The 17340-nt window shown below is 49.5% G+C and overlaps 2 protein-coding genes across 3 annotated transcripts in view; one reads left to right on the plus strand and one right to left on the minus strand.

Annotated features, from left to right (window-relative positions):
* The window catches only part of ORC3 (origin recognition complex subunit 3), a 114015-nt gene extending 111953 nt beyond the window's left edge, over nucleotides 1-2062 (minus strand). The window contains exon 1 of one of the 2 annotated variants that reach the window (XM_077289749.1): nucleotides 1685-2062. The gene's annotated coding sequence lies outside the window, so the exon portion shown is untranslated. Of the gene's footprint in view, nucleotides 1-1566 lie in introns of both variants that reach the window. The other variant, XM_077289750.1, reaches the window with a different exon arrangement.
* The window catches only part of RARS2 (arginyl-tRNA synthetase 2, mitochondrial), a 61170-nt gene continuing 45622 nt past the window's right edge, over nucleotides 1793-17340 (plus strand). The window contains exons 1-5 of the mRNA XM_077289751.1: nucleotides 1793-1925; nucleotides 4595-4668; nucleotides 6787-6883; nucleotides 9082-9165; nucleotides 9249-9346. Coding sequence (XP_077145866.1) covers nucleotides 1890-1925; nucleotides 4595-4668; nucleotides 6787-6883; nucleotides 9082-9165; nucleotides 9249-9346 — 389 coding nt within the window. The 5' untranslated portion in view covers nucleotides 1793-1889. The remainder of the gene's footprint in view (nucleotides 1926-4594; nucleotides 4669-6786; nucleotides 6884-9081; nucleotides 9166-9248; nucleotides 9347-17340) is intronic.

Below are 17340 nucleotides of genomic sequence, written 5' to 3' on the forward strand. Positions count from 1 at the left end.
GCCACATACAGATCCCTGTGGAGGTCACTGGTCCGACCCTGGCAGCACACGGAGCCACATACAGAGCCCTGCGGAGGTCACTGGTCTGACCCTGACCACATACAGAGCCCTGCGGAGGTCACTGGTCCGACCCTGACCACATACAGAGCCCTGCGGAGGTCACTGGTCCGACCCTTACCCCACACGGTGCCACATAGAGCCCTGCGGAGGTCACTGGTCCGACCCGCAGGGCTCCGTGTGCCCTCAGGAGGTCACTGGTCCGACCCTGACCGCACACGGAGCCACATACAGAGCGCTGCAGAGGTCACTGGTCCGACCCTGACCGCACACAGAGCCACATACAGAGCCCCGCGGAGGTCACTGGTCCGACCCTGACCGCACACAGAGCCCTGCGGAGGTCACTGGTCCGACCCTGACCGCACACAGAGCCACATACAGAGCCCTGCGGAGGTCACTGGTCCGACCCTGACCCCACACGGTGCCACATACAGAGCCCTGCGGAGGTCACTGGTCCGACCCTGACCACACACGGTGCCACATACAGAGCCCTGCGGAGGTCACTGGTCCGACCCTGACCGCACACGGAGCCACATACAGAGCGCTGCAGAGGTCACTGGTCCGACCCTGACCGCACACAGAGCCACATACAGAGCCCTGCGGAGGTCACTGGTCCGACCCTGACCGCACACAGAGCCCTGCGGAGGTCACTGGTCCGACCCTGACCGCACACAGAGCCACATACAGAGCCCTGCGGAGGTCACTGGTCCGACCCTGACCCCACACGGTGCCACATACAGAGCCCTGCGGAGGTCACTGGTCCGACCCTGACCACACACGGTGCCACATACAGAGCCCTGCGGAGGTCACTGGTCCGACCCTGACCCCACACGGAGCCACATACAGAGCCCTGCGGAGGTCACTGGTCCGACCCTGACCCCACACGGTGCCACATACAGAGCCCTGCGGAGGTCACTAGTCCGACCCTGACCACATACAGAGCCACATACAGAGCCCTGCGGAGGTCACTAGTCCGACCCTGACCACATACAGAGCCACATACAGAGCCCTGCGGAGGTCACTAGTCCGACCCTGACCACATACAGAGCCACATACAGAGCCCTGCGGAGGTCACTAGTCCGACCCTGACCACACACGGTGCCACATACAGAGCCCTGCAGAGGTCACTGGTCCGACCCTGACCCCACACGGTGCCACATACAGAGCCCTGCGGAGGTCACTAGTCCGACCCTGACCACATACAGAGCCACATACAGAGCCCTGCGGAGGCCACTGGTCCGACCCTGACCACACACGGTGCCACATACAGAGCCCTGCAGAGGTCACTGGTCCGACCCTGACCCCACACGGTGCCACATACAGAGCCCTGCGGAGGTCACTGGTCCGATGAGCGCAGTGTGAACTAAACCTTAGGCCCAGTCACACATCAGTGCACAGCTCGCAGGTCTCCTCACAGGTACATATGAAAGTGTCCGGTCAGTCCTCACATCGCCCCCACTAGGTACATTCCCAGCAGTCAGTCCTTACATCACAGATGTCAGTGCCCACCTCATGGAAGAACTGGCATTTATTGGGGGCAGCAGATTTTCCCCAGAGCCTGTGTCAGCCCCTACATGAGGTGTCACCAGGCCCAGAGCACCGCACCAACCCCAACCCGGGAACTGACCGGACAGCCGGGGCCGCGTCCTTCCCGCAGAATCTCACACTTTCAGGCCTTCCCTCCAGAGAAGTCACATGACCAGAGCGGACGGTGATTGGAGGGGAGCAGTTCCGAGGGCGGGGCACCGGGAAGCACGTGTCAGTGAAGCCTCTTCCTGTGTCCTTACGTGCTGCCGGGTCCGGAGCTGTGCAGAGGCGAGCACGGCGGGGACATGGCGTGTTACTTCAGGAGAGCCATAGCGGAGCAGGTAGTGGCCAGCGGTGCATTGTGGGACATTGGCTCCGTATAACCTGCGGACAGTCCGTCCGCGCATTGCATGTTGCGCTTGTACCAGTTGACTTTGTTGCCTCGATCACGTGCTCTGCTTCTACGTCAGCGTCACCCTTGCAGCCAATCACTTGTCTCAGAAGTGAGGCTGGAACACTGCTGAGGTCAGTGATTGGCTGTAGCGGTCACATGGCTGTATGTCTCAGGAAATTCAAAGGGAGTCTGTCACTGCAAGGGGAGGGGGCAATGTCAGGAGCGAGGAGAGAGCGATGTGTGTGTTCTTCCTTCATTAATGTGGTGGCAGAGGAGATGAGCAATGTCAGAAGCCAGGAGAGAGTGATTTGTGCTTATCTTCAGTGGTGGCTCTGGGCAGACCAGCATTGTCAATCAACATAGGAATGACCCCTTTTAACACTTCTGACTAGAGCTGGATGGACACCTGGATGTTCGGGTACCAGAACAGTACACGGAACTGAAACCAGACTCCATTCACTTGGATGGGGGCCCGAACATCGTGTATTCTATACTGGCATGTGCATGACAGCGCGGCAAACCATTTCTGATCAGCGGTGAAACCATCCCCGCCGGTCAGAGAGACGAAGTTCCCACGCTATCAAAAGACAGCGGGAGCGCTCAGCTGTGATCCGAGTTATGCACTTTACCTCTGGTCACTGGTGTCAGCTGATGGGACTACTGCTCCTATCATCCGACACCTGCTGCCAGTAATAACAGTGAGAGCAGGAGCGACTGATGGGAGGATTCATTAGCCGGCTTCTGCGCTATAAATAATTTAAAAAAGACAACATGGGTTCCCCCCTATATTTTTGATACCCAGTCAGGCAACACCCTCAGCTGTCAGCTTCAGCAAGGCTAGTTATCAAGAATAGAGGGGTCACCATGCCGTATTTTTAAATTATTTAAATAAATAATTAAAAAAAAAAAGTCTGGGTTCCCCCCATTTTTGACAACCAGCCTTGCTACAGCTGGGGGCTGCTCTTCTCAGACTGGTAAGGGGCCATGGATATTGGTCCCCCCCCTCCAGCCTAAAAATAGCAGCCTACAGCTGCCCAGAAAAGGTACATCTATTAGATGTTTCAATTCTGGTACTTTGCCAGGCTCTTCCCACTTGCCCTGTAGCTGTGGCAAGTGGGGTTGATGTCACCTTTGTATTGTCTGGTGACAAGGAGCCAACAGGTTAGAAATGTAGAGGCGTCTATAAGACACCTATCCATTATTGATCCTACAGTTATATGGTAAATAAAGACACAGCCAGAATAAAGTCTTTTATTTGAAATAAAACAAAACACTTTTACTTTTTTATTTAAAAATAACATACAATTATACTCACCTAACACCAAATTTCACTGAATCCCTTGTCTTTGGTAATAAAATAAAAAACAACAATATCCCTCAACTGTCTGTCGTTCTGTCTTACGCCATAATCCATGTCTGGGAGATAAACAGTTTTCAACTTGGACGATGCCAAGATGCGACCTTCCAGGCTAAGAACCGCAGTTGAAATGCTCCCTGTGATCTGCGGTGAACTCGCTTCTGCACCATGAGACTTTTTCTCACGGTGCAGAGGTCACCGCTGTTCATTTGTCATCTAGGAACGCAGCCTCAGTGACCGGAGGTAACTTCGATGAAGTCACCTCTGGTCAATGAGCTCATTCACCAGTGGTTCTCAGCCTGGACAGTCGCATCTTGGCACCCTCCAGGTTGAAAATTGTTTATCTCCCAGACATGGATTATGGCATGCGACAGAACTATGGACAGGTGAGGGATATTGTTGTTTTTTACTTTAGTTTTATTACAGGAGACGTTTGCTTCAATACAACTAAAGGATTAGTAATGGATGGGTGTTTTATAGACGCCTCTCCATTACTAATCCATGGTCTTGATGTCACCTGACAATATACAGTAAAGTGGACATCAAGCCCACAAATATGAACCTCACTTGCCACTGCTACAGGGCAAGTAGCAAGAGACGGGCAAAGCGCCAGAATTGGCACATCTGATAGATGCGCCTTTTCTGGGCAGCTTCGGGCAGCTATTTTTAGGCTGTGGGGGCCAATATCCATGACCCCTTACCAGCCTTAGAATACTAGCTGTCCACTTTAGCTTGGCTTGTTGTCAAAAATAAGGGGGCACCATGCTGTTTTTCAAAATATTTAAACAATTGAAAAATACAGTGTGGGGACCTCTCCATTCTTGATAACCAGCCTTGCTGAAGCTGACTGCTGAGGTTTGTAGCCCTCAGCTGTGAGTTTTGCCTGGCTGGTTATCAAAAATACAGGGGAACTCTTTGCTATTTTTTTTTAAATTATTTATTTACGGGCCAGGAACCAGCTGCTGAATTATTAGCGGCAGCAGATGTCAGCTGATGGGAGCAGTGTTTGCCGTGTGTCGGCATGCACATGACAGCGTGACAAACACCCGGTTTTCGAGGGGTTGAACTCAAACAGTAACATAGACTTCCTGGTTAAGTCCATGTTTGGTGTCCGTTCCCAAACACTAAGTGTTCGGTATGGTTCCGAACTTTACTCTTCAGGTTCACCCATCTCTACTTCTGACCCTTTTACTGGTGAACTGTACTTATACATTTACGTTTTATGTGTAACTCTAAGCCAGTCATCATGTTTCCTATAGGTTTCTCGAGCTGTGGGAGTGCCATCCGAAAGAATCCTCCACCATATCCATGCAGTTCCAGTCCATAGGAAACAGTAGGAAAACTTTTATTTCTTCCCCTTTTGTTGTCCTGATGATGTACACCAATCAAGTAGAGCATTAACTCCACCTGCCTAATATCCTGTAGGTCCATCTATTGCTGCCAGAACAGCTCGGACTCGTTAAGGCAGGGGTGGGGATCCTTTTTCCAGCCGGGTGCAATTTGGAAATTTCTACCATCATTCGGTGGCCACACAAAAATGATCACCTTGAAAATTACCCCTGTATATTTAGTCAAACAATTTTTTACGGTAACTCACCCTTAATGTGACGGCTGGAGCTGCTCCTCTTTGGTGCAGCTGTGATGTTAGGTGATACTCATCATGTTACTTCTCACAGTTGCTTTTCCAGGATTGTGTCGGGCAGAAGAGCAGTCAATTTTTTGTCATATCCTCCCCTCCCTAGGGAGGGGGGATATACTGCACTGGGGGGACAGGCATCGCCAGGGAGGCACATAGATCACTGGAGGAGTTGCACGAAGATCACAGGGGAAGGGGGGAGCACAAAGATCACAGGGGGGCACATAGCTGGGGGGCACAGAGATCACTGGGGGGTGGCACGAAGATCACGGGGGGGGCACAGAGATCACAGAGGGGAACATAGCTGGAGGGCTCAGAGATCACAGGAGGCACAGAGATCACATGGGAGCACAAATATCACGGGGGGTGCATAGCAGGGGGGCACAGGGATCACATGGGGGCAGACAGCTGGGAGCCACAGAGATCACAGTGCTGCATATAGCTGGGGGGCACAGAGATCACAGGGGGGCATATAACTGGTGGGCACATAAATCACAGGGAGGTATAGCTGGTGGGGCAGAGAGATCACAGGGAGAACAGATCATGGGGGGGCACATAGCTGGGGGCACAGAAATCACAGGAGGTACATAGCTGAGGGGGCACATAGCTGGGAGGGCACAGGGATCACGGGACATATAGCTAAGGGGCACAGAGATCACGGGGGGGGGGCACAAAGCTGGGGCCACAGAGATCACGGGGGGGGGGGAGCAGAGATCACATGGGGGCACATAGCCGGGAGGCACAGAGATCACAGGGGGTCTATAGTTGGGGGGGCACAGATATTATATTGGGGAACATAGATGGGGGGCACAAAGCTGAGGGGCAGAGATCACCAGCAGAAAGTCACAGAAATCACCAGCACACAGGTACAGAGCTGCCAGCACACAGATCGCTCTGGACTGTCTGGCAGCAGCTCCTCTTCTGGGACAGGAGAGCATTGGCCGTTTACCCTGCCCACCCCGATGACATCATCATGTGCAGGCAGCATTCTGTAATGATTGCTGAGTGCTCTTTGGGGTTAAAGGGCTCTCAGCTGGCAGGATACGGCTGCCGCCCGAGCATTGCGGACTCTGGGAACCTGCCCCCGGGCCGCATGAAAAGTAACCGCGGGCCGGAGGTTCCCCATCCCTGAGTTAAGGTGTGGGCTTCATAAGACTCCTTTAGGGAACCTCTCACATCTTACATTGTGATTGGTCTGCCACCTTCATGGCATCGAGCAGGAGGAGATGAGCAGAATAATATATCATTTTGTAGGTGTAGATTCAGTATAATTTATATTTTATTCATTGCCATTCGGATTTTAAAATAATTTTTCAAGCTGGTGTTATAAAGTATTCTAATTTACTGAGATAATGACCTTTGGGTTTTTATTGGCTGTAAGCCATAATCATCAACATTAACAGAAATAAACACTTGAAATAGATCACTGTTTGTAATGATTCTATATAATATGAGTTTCACTTTTTGTATTGAAGAACTGAAATAAATTTTACTTTTTGATGATATTCTAATTTTGTGAGAAGCAGGTACATACTGCAATACAGTATATAGAACAAGCAATTGAAGGTTCATGTTTACTAATGGTACTTAAATATAAAAATAACCATTAAATTTTAATCACCCCCTCTTTATCCCCACTAAAAATATAAGACATTTTTTAAAAAAAAAATCATATTCAGTATCACCGGCCACAGAATAGTCACCCTTGAAGTCAGATGGTATCAAAATAAATCTAATTATCTGTTTTGTTTTTTAATATAGCAAACGTCAGCGCTGTACGCCTAGTATTGTTTTTTTTATTTCCATCTCCTCTAGCGAATCGCCTGATTTTCAGCTTTATTTGAAGTCTGTGTTGGATGATTCTGTAGATTCGGCCGGCTACCAGGAAAAGACGGAGAAACTGACAGACAAGGTATTGGAAAGAGAGCATGAGTCAATAACAGGAAGAATCTTCACCCTTTTTTTAATCTACTTTGAAGCATAACTATGAAATATTCTAAATGCTTTTTGATAGTCCCAATATGGAGCCATGATACAAGTCTTATCCACGCAGGAGGGAAGGTTACAATTCATGTATGTGCCACTACCCTTGTGAACTGTGCAGCTGCACCTACTTTTCTGGAGGAGTTTGTCTTTAATTACAATTAAAATCCATATGCAAATTGCCTCTTCTGAGATAAAGAGGACTTAACTCTATAGCGCCACCTGTTGGAAGTAGCGATCCTACAAGTCACAATCAACCCTCTAACGAGTCGTGCAATATGACTTGGGATAAAAGCCAAATCAGTATCTCAATTCGCAGACACGGTGTTTCGGGCTGTTGGCCCTCATCAGTGCGAAGCATGAGAACTGATTTGGCTAGGTGAGAGGCTCTGGACTGGGGTCTAAGGGGTAACGTTTCTCCTTATGGACAGTATGTCACTCTCCATAAGGAGAAACGTTACCCCTTAGACCCCAATTAAAATCCAGTAACCCTCCCTGATTTATTTAGTATCTGAATTGGAAAAGTGAAGGCCCTTATCAATAGGTAGAAGCTAAAGTCCAGTCTTATAGGATCATTTCTCTTCCACTGCCTGTTATCATACTTATCGAACAGATATAAACCAAAATCTTGTGTAATGCAATAAAAAGTTATTTTGACAGTAAACTAATGGTTTTTGAATACTGGGTACTTTTTGAAACTTCCCCTCATTTGGGCACCTTTATGCAATTTTATATAACATTTTTTTTTATGAGCCATGAGTTTGGCCATGATGCCACTTTCCGAGTTCAGCATGCATATATCTTTTCAAAATCATAGAGTTCAAGCCCAAGTATCTTGGTGGAGGCAACATGTGGTCTAATTAGGCGAAGGATGTGATTCGATGTCCAGTTGTTGCACTTCCCACATGTTTAGGACTCCTTCACATGTCAGTTGGTCTACATACAAGTGGTATACATGTTTTTCACAAGGAAGAGGGTGATCACATCGAAAGAAGTTCAAAGATACCACCCATTGAGTCACTAGGAAGCTGGATAAAGGGAGCGATGCTCATCTTAGACAATTGACCTCCCCACTTGAAACGTGATGCTCAATAAACTATGCAGCTAGATGGTATTTTGAAACCTAAGATCCTGGTCTTTCAAATTGACTATTTTCATAGTCCCAATATGGAGCCATGATGTCAATTTTAATTCCGAGTGGTAAGGAAGTTGACAAATCCTATATGTACTACTACCCGTTAAACTCATGTAGTGCAAGACCCTCAGATCTAACTAGTTTTAATTTCCCTCTGAATGCTCAGCCCTGCTCTACAGCTGAGTGAACAGGTCAGTTATGTTTTTTCTCAATACTGCTCCTCTGACAGTCAAGAGACATGTCTCAAGTTCTATCTCTTCAGGCTGTAATACACTCTGACATGTGACTAGGATGGGTTGTAGCTGGAAATATGTGATGGCAGACATTTTTATGAACCTCTGAGAACCCCATTAATGTCATTAGGGTTAATTCATTAAGACTGGCATAGCGGAAACTTGTGTTATGCCAGTCTTGACAGAGTACATGGTAGTGGATTCATTTAGAGGCGCACGCCACTTAATGTATTTGGAGTCTCTTCAAAGTGTTGTGCTCCTCTGTCGGCTGCGTGTGTGAAGGACTGGAGCATAATTTCTGACAGAAAATGTTGCCACATTTGACGAGGGTGTGGCCATGCCCCATCTTGCCCTGGCTCCTCCACTGCTTGGCCTATTTCGTAGTGATAGGCAGTCCGGCTCTTTTTGGTGAGTTGGATCTTTTGGCTCTACCCACTGAAAAGAGTCGGCTCTTCTGGATCCCTATTTAGTATGTGTTCACCCGCAGATAAACACATATGCATGGCAAAATCAACGTCGGATGCTGTAAAAACTCCACCTACCTATAGCTGGCCATTAACAGAGCATTGCCTTGGGCAGGTGGGCAGGCTGTCATTCTCCTTGGCATCTGAACTTTTGTGGTGTAAAAGCTTATGTCATTACATAAGTCATTACCTATGTCATTGGCTGTGCAATACACAGGATGTGTGACCATTCTTTATGCCTAAAGCGTTTATTATACAATTAATTTCACAAAATTAAATCCGCTTTGTATTTTAGCTTGTTTCGGACTCAGTCATTAGTGAATACGGCTTGGCACGGGGAGTCCTAACATTTAAAGTTAACAAACCTTTATTGGTTAAGGTGAGTTCAATAAATTATTGAAAACGCAGGAGAAATATGGAAAGTATATTCTAATAATGGCATATGTATTCTTATCATTTTAGAATGTTATGCACAAAATAAGACAAGATGGTTCTAGATACGGATTTACCTCTGATCTTTTGTCAGACGTCCCAACAGGTCTGACGCTAGTGGAATACAGGTATGTACACACAGACACACAATGAATGTACTGCAATGTCTCCCTCCATATGATCCCTTTAATTATTGTTTCATTCAGAATTCTAGGTCTCTCATGGAATGTATTTCACATCACAAATCATTGAGATAAAGTGAGAGGGAATCTGCTTTTACATTAGCAATAGCTCAGAAAAAGGTGCAGTCTTTTTAATGTGTATATCTGGCGGGCAGGGAGCTGCAGAACAGCTTTTGAATTAACTTGGCTCGAGCACTGCTGTGCCAACGACAGTTTTATGTTTGGAGGAATTCCTTGTCCATTGCACTTTGGCAACTTTTTTTTTGTTTTATTGTGCTAATTTGCCAGCAAAATTAAACTTTTATAATTATGGAGAACTCTAATGTCCTCTCTAGTTTGACCAGAAGTCCTGTACATGGTCTCCTATGTACTCCTCAGTCTTCCTTTTTCTCGCTCTGTGAACTACAGAATTACCTGATTACCTGGTAGCTGTTACATTGCTCCCCACCAACCACCCTCCTTGTTTCCCTGGATCTCTCATATACTACTGAAGATATCATTTCTCTTTTATAATAGAGAGCAGTGATCTAGTAGTGTCTATAAAAGCTGCAATTATAAGACTGCTGTAGGTTACACTCCATTCCTTCTGTGAGTGCTGTGTGCAGAATCTTCAACATATTCCTACTAGATTCAATTTAATCCTTTGTACTTTCACAAGCAGGAGGCAGAGAGATGAGCTCAAGCTGCATCACATAGTCTTCTTTGAGACGCTATAGTGCCAGTGTGTCTGTTTTATGTCACTGATCTGTCACTGCTGCCATTAGATAAGACTCAGAGCCAAGCCAGAATAAAATTGGTACTACAACCCCTCTGCAAAGCCAGAGACATCATGTAAAATGTAGTATAAGCGTTAGAGGATGCATACCAGCACAGAATACGGTATCAACATGGCAGGCAATCTAGAAATGGCCCATCAGCTGAAACAGGCATGCACAAGAGCCTCTCTAATAATCATTAACCTCTTTCCAACATCTACTGTACGTGTATAGAACAGAAGCCCGTGAGATCCTGCAAAGCGCCATACATATAGTGAGCCACTCACAAACAGCCGGCGCCATTAGCTGCGTGTATCGGCTCTATATTATAGCTGCAACAGCTGTGATTGGGCAGCACAGTAGCTCAGTGAAGTCCTGGGTTCAAGTCCCACCAAGAACAACATCTGCTAGGAGTTTGGATGTTCCCCCCATGTTTGTTTGGGTTTCCTTCCACACTCCAAAGACATACTGATAGGGAATTTAGATTGTCAGCCCCAATGTGGACAGTGATGATAATGTCTGTAAAGCGCTGTGGAATATGTTAGCGCAATAAACCGAACTAAAATAAATACTAAAACAGATTGTAGAAATTAAACCACTTGGATGCCACTGTCAGTAGACTGTTCACTAAGGGAGTGGGCTTTAGCCCCATTGACACAATGAGATTGCCAATGGTTGCGATGGCAAATTATGGCCTCTGGGTCTGCCAGCTATGGTTAGTTGGGTCTAACGTACATAACATAACTGACGGTTCAAAGTCCCAGAGTGGAACGCAGTAGAAAAAAATTAACAGACAAATGTTTCGACACTAAAAATGCTGTTTTTATATAAAAAGAAAAAAAACCCTGAGCTTTTAAACGGTCGCATTCTTTAACCCATTCAGAGAATAAGGAAAAAAATCCAGAAAGATGGCTTTTCTACCTTACTGAGGGAAATAACTGAAAGTGTTATCTTATCCCGCATAAACAAGCCCTCATATGGCTTTAGTGATGAAAAAATGAAAGTTATAACTATCAGAATATGGGGATTCAAAAACAGAATATTTTTAAAAAAAGCTTTTCTCCTTCGCCACATTGGGGGACACAGGACCATGGGTGTTATGCTGCTGCCACTAGGAGGCTGACACTAAGTTGAGACAAAAATGTTAGCTCCTCCCCTGCAGTATACACCCTCATGCTGGCTTCCAGAGACCCAGTTCAAGCTTAGTGTCCGTAGGAGGCACACTGGATTTAAACCTTTCTATCCCGGACGAAGGGGGCGACGGATTCTTTCATGTTCCGATCTCCCCCGAACCAACAACAGGCGAGCACGGGAGTTACACCTCTCCGTATCCTCTCCTGCGACGTGGGAAGCCACTGCCTGAGCTGACCTTTTTGGCCGACGGGACCCTTTCACGGGCACCGATCTCCCCCCAACTAACAGATGAGCACTGGTGTTTTACCTCCAGTATCCTCTTCTGCTGCCAGGCCTTTCATTGCCGGACATCTGCCCTGCCCACCAGGTTTCACCCTCGGCTGTACAGAGGCACTATTCCACTGTGGCGTCCGTGCAGCCCCCACTGCATCACCACTGAAAAAGAGCGGATGATGGAAGGAGGCGGACGGTTCCTCTCCATCCCCCTTTCATAGGGATGGTGGATGGAGGCTCCCCTAACCCTGCACCATCCCTTGTATCCCTGACATTTATGGGGTAAGTGCAGACTGCGTGCGCCCCTACCACTGTGTATGGCCATAGGGGTCGTTTTTTTTCTATGGCGGTCATCTCTTCTGGGGGGCTCCTTAGCGGCAGAACCATCGCGGAGCGCCGCGATTCTCTTCCCCGCGGTCCGCGGGTGCGCGCCGGCCGAGGCCAGAAATTTAGTCCACGGCTTCGGCCCCTTGCTAGGCCGCACTCTCGTAGGCTCCGCCCACTCCATGCATCGCTTCTACGGCCCCGCCCACGCTTCTGGCGCTTCTCGCTCCCTGCGAGACTTCACTTCAGGGTCTCGGCAACCATCTTCCTGCAGCACGCAGCGCCGGCCGGCCTTTCCACTCACTCCCACGGAGGATCTTCCTTCTCCACTCTATTGCGGGGCACAGGACAGGGTAAGGAGACGGCTCTATCTGCTTCCCTGCAGCGATATCCCTTAGCTTCCCTGTCTCCTCATAGCAGCTCTGTGCATTACATTGGGGTACAACATGTCCCAGTCAAGGGGTAAAAAGGTCAATAAGGTTCATACCACCTTTTTCTCTGCTTGTACCACCTGCCAGGCTCCTCTTCCCAAGCCTCAGAGCTCACCGTTCTGCCCATCCTGTGATGCCCAATGTGCCCAGGAGCCCTCCGCCGCTACCGACCCCAGTGCTCCTGGCCCCCCTGAGTGGGCCACGTCCCTGTCCCAGTCCGTGGCCTCGCTAGCTAAGGCTATTGAATCCCTTCATGACCCCTCTGGGGAGCGGGGCGTTTGTTTACCCGGATTAAGAGACCCCTCTATTTCAGGGGAATCGTCGGCCAGCAGGGGCCGCTCTCACCCACAGGAGGTTCGGACATCCACTAAACGGATCCGCACTGCCTCTCCCGATCATTCACTGCGCCATTCAGCCTCCAATAGCTCCACTTCTCGCTCACCCTCTCCAGGGGCCAGAAGCGATCACGACTCTGAGTACGAGTCTGAGGCGTCCATGGACCCGGATTCTCCGGAGTTCCGTTCAACTGTTGACTCCCTCATTGAGGCTGTCAATCATGCGCTAAAGGTTAATGAGGACCCTAATTCGGCTCCGGATCACGCAGTTTCCTTCACTAGAAACAAGCGATCCCATAAGGTGTTCGCCTCCCATCCGGATTTTCTAGAGATAGTTAAGAGGCACAGGGAGCGACCGGATAAACGCTTTACGGGCAAAAAGGCTCTGGAATCTAAATATCCTTTTTCCTCAGAGCTGGTAAAGGATTGGACAGAGCCACCGCTGGTGGATCCTCCGGTGTCGCGTTTGGCTACCAAAACGCTGTTATCAGTACCTGACGGTGCATCAATTAAAAGTCCCACATAGCGCCAGTTGGATTCCCTGGCGCGATCAGTGTACGAAGCTTCAGGTTCCTCCCTATCCCCTTCCTTCGCTGCGGCCTGGGTCGCCAAAGCTATGGTTTCCTGGGCAGATACTCTAGCACATTCCTTTCAGGACCACGCTCTTCCGGCTGAAGCGGCGGACCTCGCCAAACAAATTGCTATGGCAGCAGATTATGTGATGTACGCATCTCTAGACGCAGCAGACTGTGCGGCTACAGCGGCTTCAAACGCCATCACCATCAGGAGAGCTATCTGGCTTAGAGAGTGGCGGACGGATTCCTCCTCTAAAAAGTCTCTGATTTCTCTCCCCTTTCAGGGCGGACGCCTATTTGGAGAAAAATTGGACCAACTTATTTCCGATGCTACAGGGGGAAAAAGCAAGTCCCTCCCTCAACACAGACCAAAAGCTGCTTTTCAGCGCCAACAGTATTTTCATTTTCGCCCCTTTCGAGGTGGCCCTTTCTGGTCCAACTCCGCTGCATCGTCTAGATCAGAACGATCTACACGCACAGACAGGGACTCTCGGCCTTCTTACAAACCAAATCCGTCATGGAGAGGAAGACCTAGACAACCCAGAACCAGAGGTTCTAGACCTGCCAGATTCCCTTCACAATGACTCGGGGAGTATTCCAGTCGACACCACCAAGGTAGGCGGACGCCTGCTTCTTTTTCGTCACGCCTGGCTTTCCATCATCCCCGACGAATGGGTCAGAGAACTGGTGTCGTCTGGTTACAAAATAGAATTTTCCGTCTCTCCTCCAGCTCGCTTCTTTCCCTCTCGTCTCCCAAGTTCAAGAGCTCAGTCACGCGCTCTCCATTGCGCCATCGATTCCCTCCGCCAAAACGGAGTCATCATCCCGGTTCCGGAACACGAGAGATTCAAAGGTTTCTATTCAAACCTCTTCGTCGTGCCGAAAAAGGACGGGTCCGTGCGCTCCATCTTGGACTTGAAACTCCTAAACAAGCACGTAAAGGTACGACACTTCCGGATGGAGTCTCTTCGGTCGGTCATTTCCTCATTGGAGCGAGACGAGTTCCTAGCATCAATAGACATCAGAGATGCTTATCTTCACATCCCAATCTTTCCGCCACACCAAAGATTCCTCCGCTTCGCCATCCGAGAAGACCATTTTCAGTTCACAGCCTTGCCCTTCGGTCTTGCCACATCACCCAGGGCAGTCATGGCGGCGGTCATGGCCATCCTGCACTCCCGAGGAGTGGTTGTGTTGCCATACATAGACGATCTTCTGGTCAAAGGTCCATCTTTCCATGCCTGCGAAGCAAGTGTCCGCATTACGTTGGATTCCCTTTCACGCCTTGGCTGGTTAATCAACCCGGAAAAATCCTCCCCTGTTCCAGCTCGAAGGAGCTCTTTCCTAGGCATGATCTTAGACACGTCCAAGGGACTGATCTTTCTTCCTCGGCCCAAGGTCCAAGCGCTTCAACAGGGGGCCAGGACGCTGTCTCGCCCTCGCCCGCAGTCCATTCGGTTTGCCATGAAGATCCTGGGGATGATGGTGGCCTCAATGGAGGCGATTCCCTTCGCCCAACTGCATCTCCGTCCTTTACAACAGGCTCTTCTGGACAACTGGGACAGGAGTCCCTTTACCCTCGACCGCCCATGCCCTCTGTCCCCGCTTACCAGACAGGCGCTCGCGTGGTGGACTTTGGACTCAACTCTCCACCAGGGAAGGTCTTTTCTTCCGATCCATTGGCTGGTGGTGACCACCGACGCCAGTCTCCTCGGCTGGGGTGCGGTGTTTCTCCACCACACTGCCCAGGGGTGTTGGTCGATACGGGAGTCGAAACTTCCCATAAACATTCTGGAGATCCGAGCTATCAGGTTTTCCCTGAGACGTTTTCACCCTCTGCTAGCGGGTCACCCAGTCCGAATACAGTCGGACAACGTCACAGCTGTGGCGTACATAAACCACCAAGGGGGCACTCGCAGCAGGGCAGCGATGCAGGAGGTCACACACATCCTCCGTTGGGCCGAGGACAACCACTCCACCATTTCCGCGGTACACATTCCGGGTGTCGAGAACTGGGCGGCGGACTTTCTCAGCCGTCAGGGTCTCACCTCGGGAGAATGGGAGCTCCATCCAGAGGTTTTTCATCAAATCTGCCTTCGCTGGGGGACTCCGGACATGGATCTGATGGCATCCAGGCTCAACGCCAAAGTCCCCAACTTCATAGCGCGTTCTCGGGATCCCCGGGCCGTTGGGGTGGATGCTCTGATATTCCCATGGCACCGGTTCCGATTCCCGTACGTATTCCCTCCACTTCCTCTGTTACCGAAGGTGATCCGAAAAATCAAGATAGAGGGGATTCCGGTGATCCTTATCGCCCTGGATTGGCCGCATCGCGCATGGTACGTGGAACTAGTGCATGTCGTATCCGACGTTCCCTGGCGGTTACCAGACTGCCCAGATCTACTGCGTCAAGGACCGATTTACCATCAGAGCTCAGGGGCCCTACGTTTAACGGCGTGGCTGTTGAAACCTGAATCCTAACTCAAGCCGGTTTCTCCCAGCAGGTCATTTCCACCATGATCAGAGCTCGCAAGATGTCTTCCGCTCGCATCTACCACCGCACCTGGAAAGCCTTCTTCTCTTGGTGCAGACTCCGCGGTCGTCCCCCTCTCGTTTTCTCCATTCCCTTCATTCTGGAATTTCTCCAGTCCGGCTTGGATTCCGGCCTAGCCCTCAGTTCCCTCAAGGGCCAGATTTCAGCGCTATCGGTATTATTCCAGCGTAAGATCGCTACTAACTCGCAAGTCAGGACCTTCATTCAAGGGGTCTCCCACGTGGTTCCCCCCTACAGAATGCCACTAGAGACCTGGGATCTCAACTTGGTCCTGAGCGTCCTTCAGGAACCTCCATTTGAACCTCTACAAGACGTCCCACTATCTATTCTCTCTTGGAAGGTGGCCTTCCTTGTGACAATAACGTCTATCAGGCGCGTCTCGGAGTTGGCCGCTCTTTCCTGCCGGGCACCCTTCCTTTCCCTCCACCAGGACAAAGTAGTCTTACGCCCATCTCCCGCTTTTCTCCCTAAGGTGGTGTCATCTTTTCACCTCAACGAAGATATTATTCTTCCCTCCTTCTGCCCACAGCCAAAACATAGGGTCGAGAAGGCCCTTCACACTTTGGACGTGGTACGGGCTCTCAGGAGGTACGTCTCTAGGACTGCCTCTTTCTGTAAATCGGATTCCCTCTTTATCCTCCATGAGGGTCACAGTAAGGGTTCAGCAGCATCCAAGGCTACGATAGCCAGATGGATCCGATCGGCTATCCAAGAAGCTTATCGAGTCAGGGGCAGGCCCATCCCTGCGGGGGTCAGGGCTCACTCTACTCGGTCGGTTGGTGCCTCCTGGGCCATTCGGCACCAGGCTTCGGCGGAGCAGGTTTGCAAGGCCGCAACATGGTCTAGCTTGCATACCTTCGCAAAGCACTACAACGTCCACACTCATTCTTCCGCGGATGCGGCCCTTGGCAGATGTATTCTGCAGGCGGCTGTTGTGCATTTATAAGTCGGATGGTACACAGAGTTATTTGGTTGTATTGTTACCCACCCAGGGACTGCTTTGGGACGTCCCATGGTCCTGTGTCCCCCAATGTGGCGAAGGAGAAATAGGGATTTTTGTGTACTCACCGTAAAATCCTTTTCTCCCAGCCACTCATTGGGGGACACAGCACCCACCCTGTTAGCCTTACGGCTCGTTACCTTTTTAGTTCTTGACCTTTTCTGACATGTTATACTCTAATGTTATGTATTATACTGTTATTAATCTCCTACTGCTTTTGCACTGAACTGGGTCTCTGGAAGCCAGCATGAGGGTGTATACTGCAGGGAAGGAGCTAACCTTTTTTGTCTCAACTTAGTGTCAGCCTCCTAGTGACAGCAGCATAACACCCATGGTCTTGTGTCCCCCAATGAGTGGCTCGGAGAAAAGGATTTTACGGTGAGTACACAAAAATCCCTATGTAGGGTGCAAAAGTGGAAAATCATAAAATATCTAAATGTGGTATCACTGTGATCATACTGATCTGGAAAATAAATTTGTCTGATCGCTTTTACCAAGCAGGAAGTGGCCTAAAAAAAATGTCACAAATTGTGGTTTACGCAGCACCCCAACATCAGAA

The sequence above is a fragment of the Ranitomeya variabilis genome, chromosome 2, assembly GCF_051348905.1.
Source record: "Ranitomeya variabilis isolate aRanVar5 chromosome 2, aRanVar5.hap1, whole genome shotgun sequence".
Lineage (NCBI taxonomy): Eukaryota > Metazoa > Chordata > Amphibia > Anura > Dendrobatidae > Ranitomeya > Ranitomeya variabilis.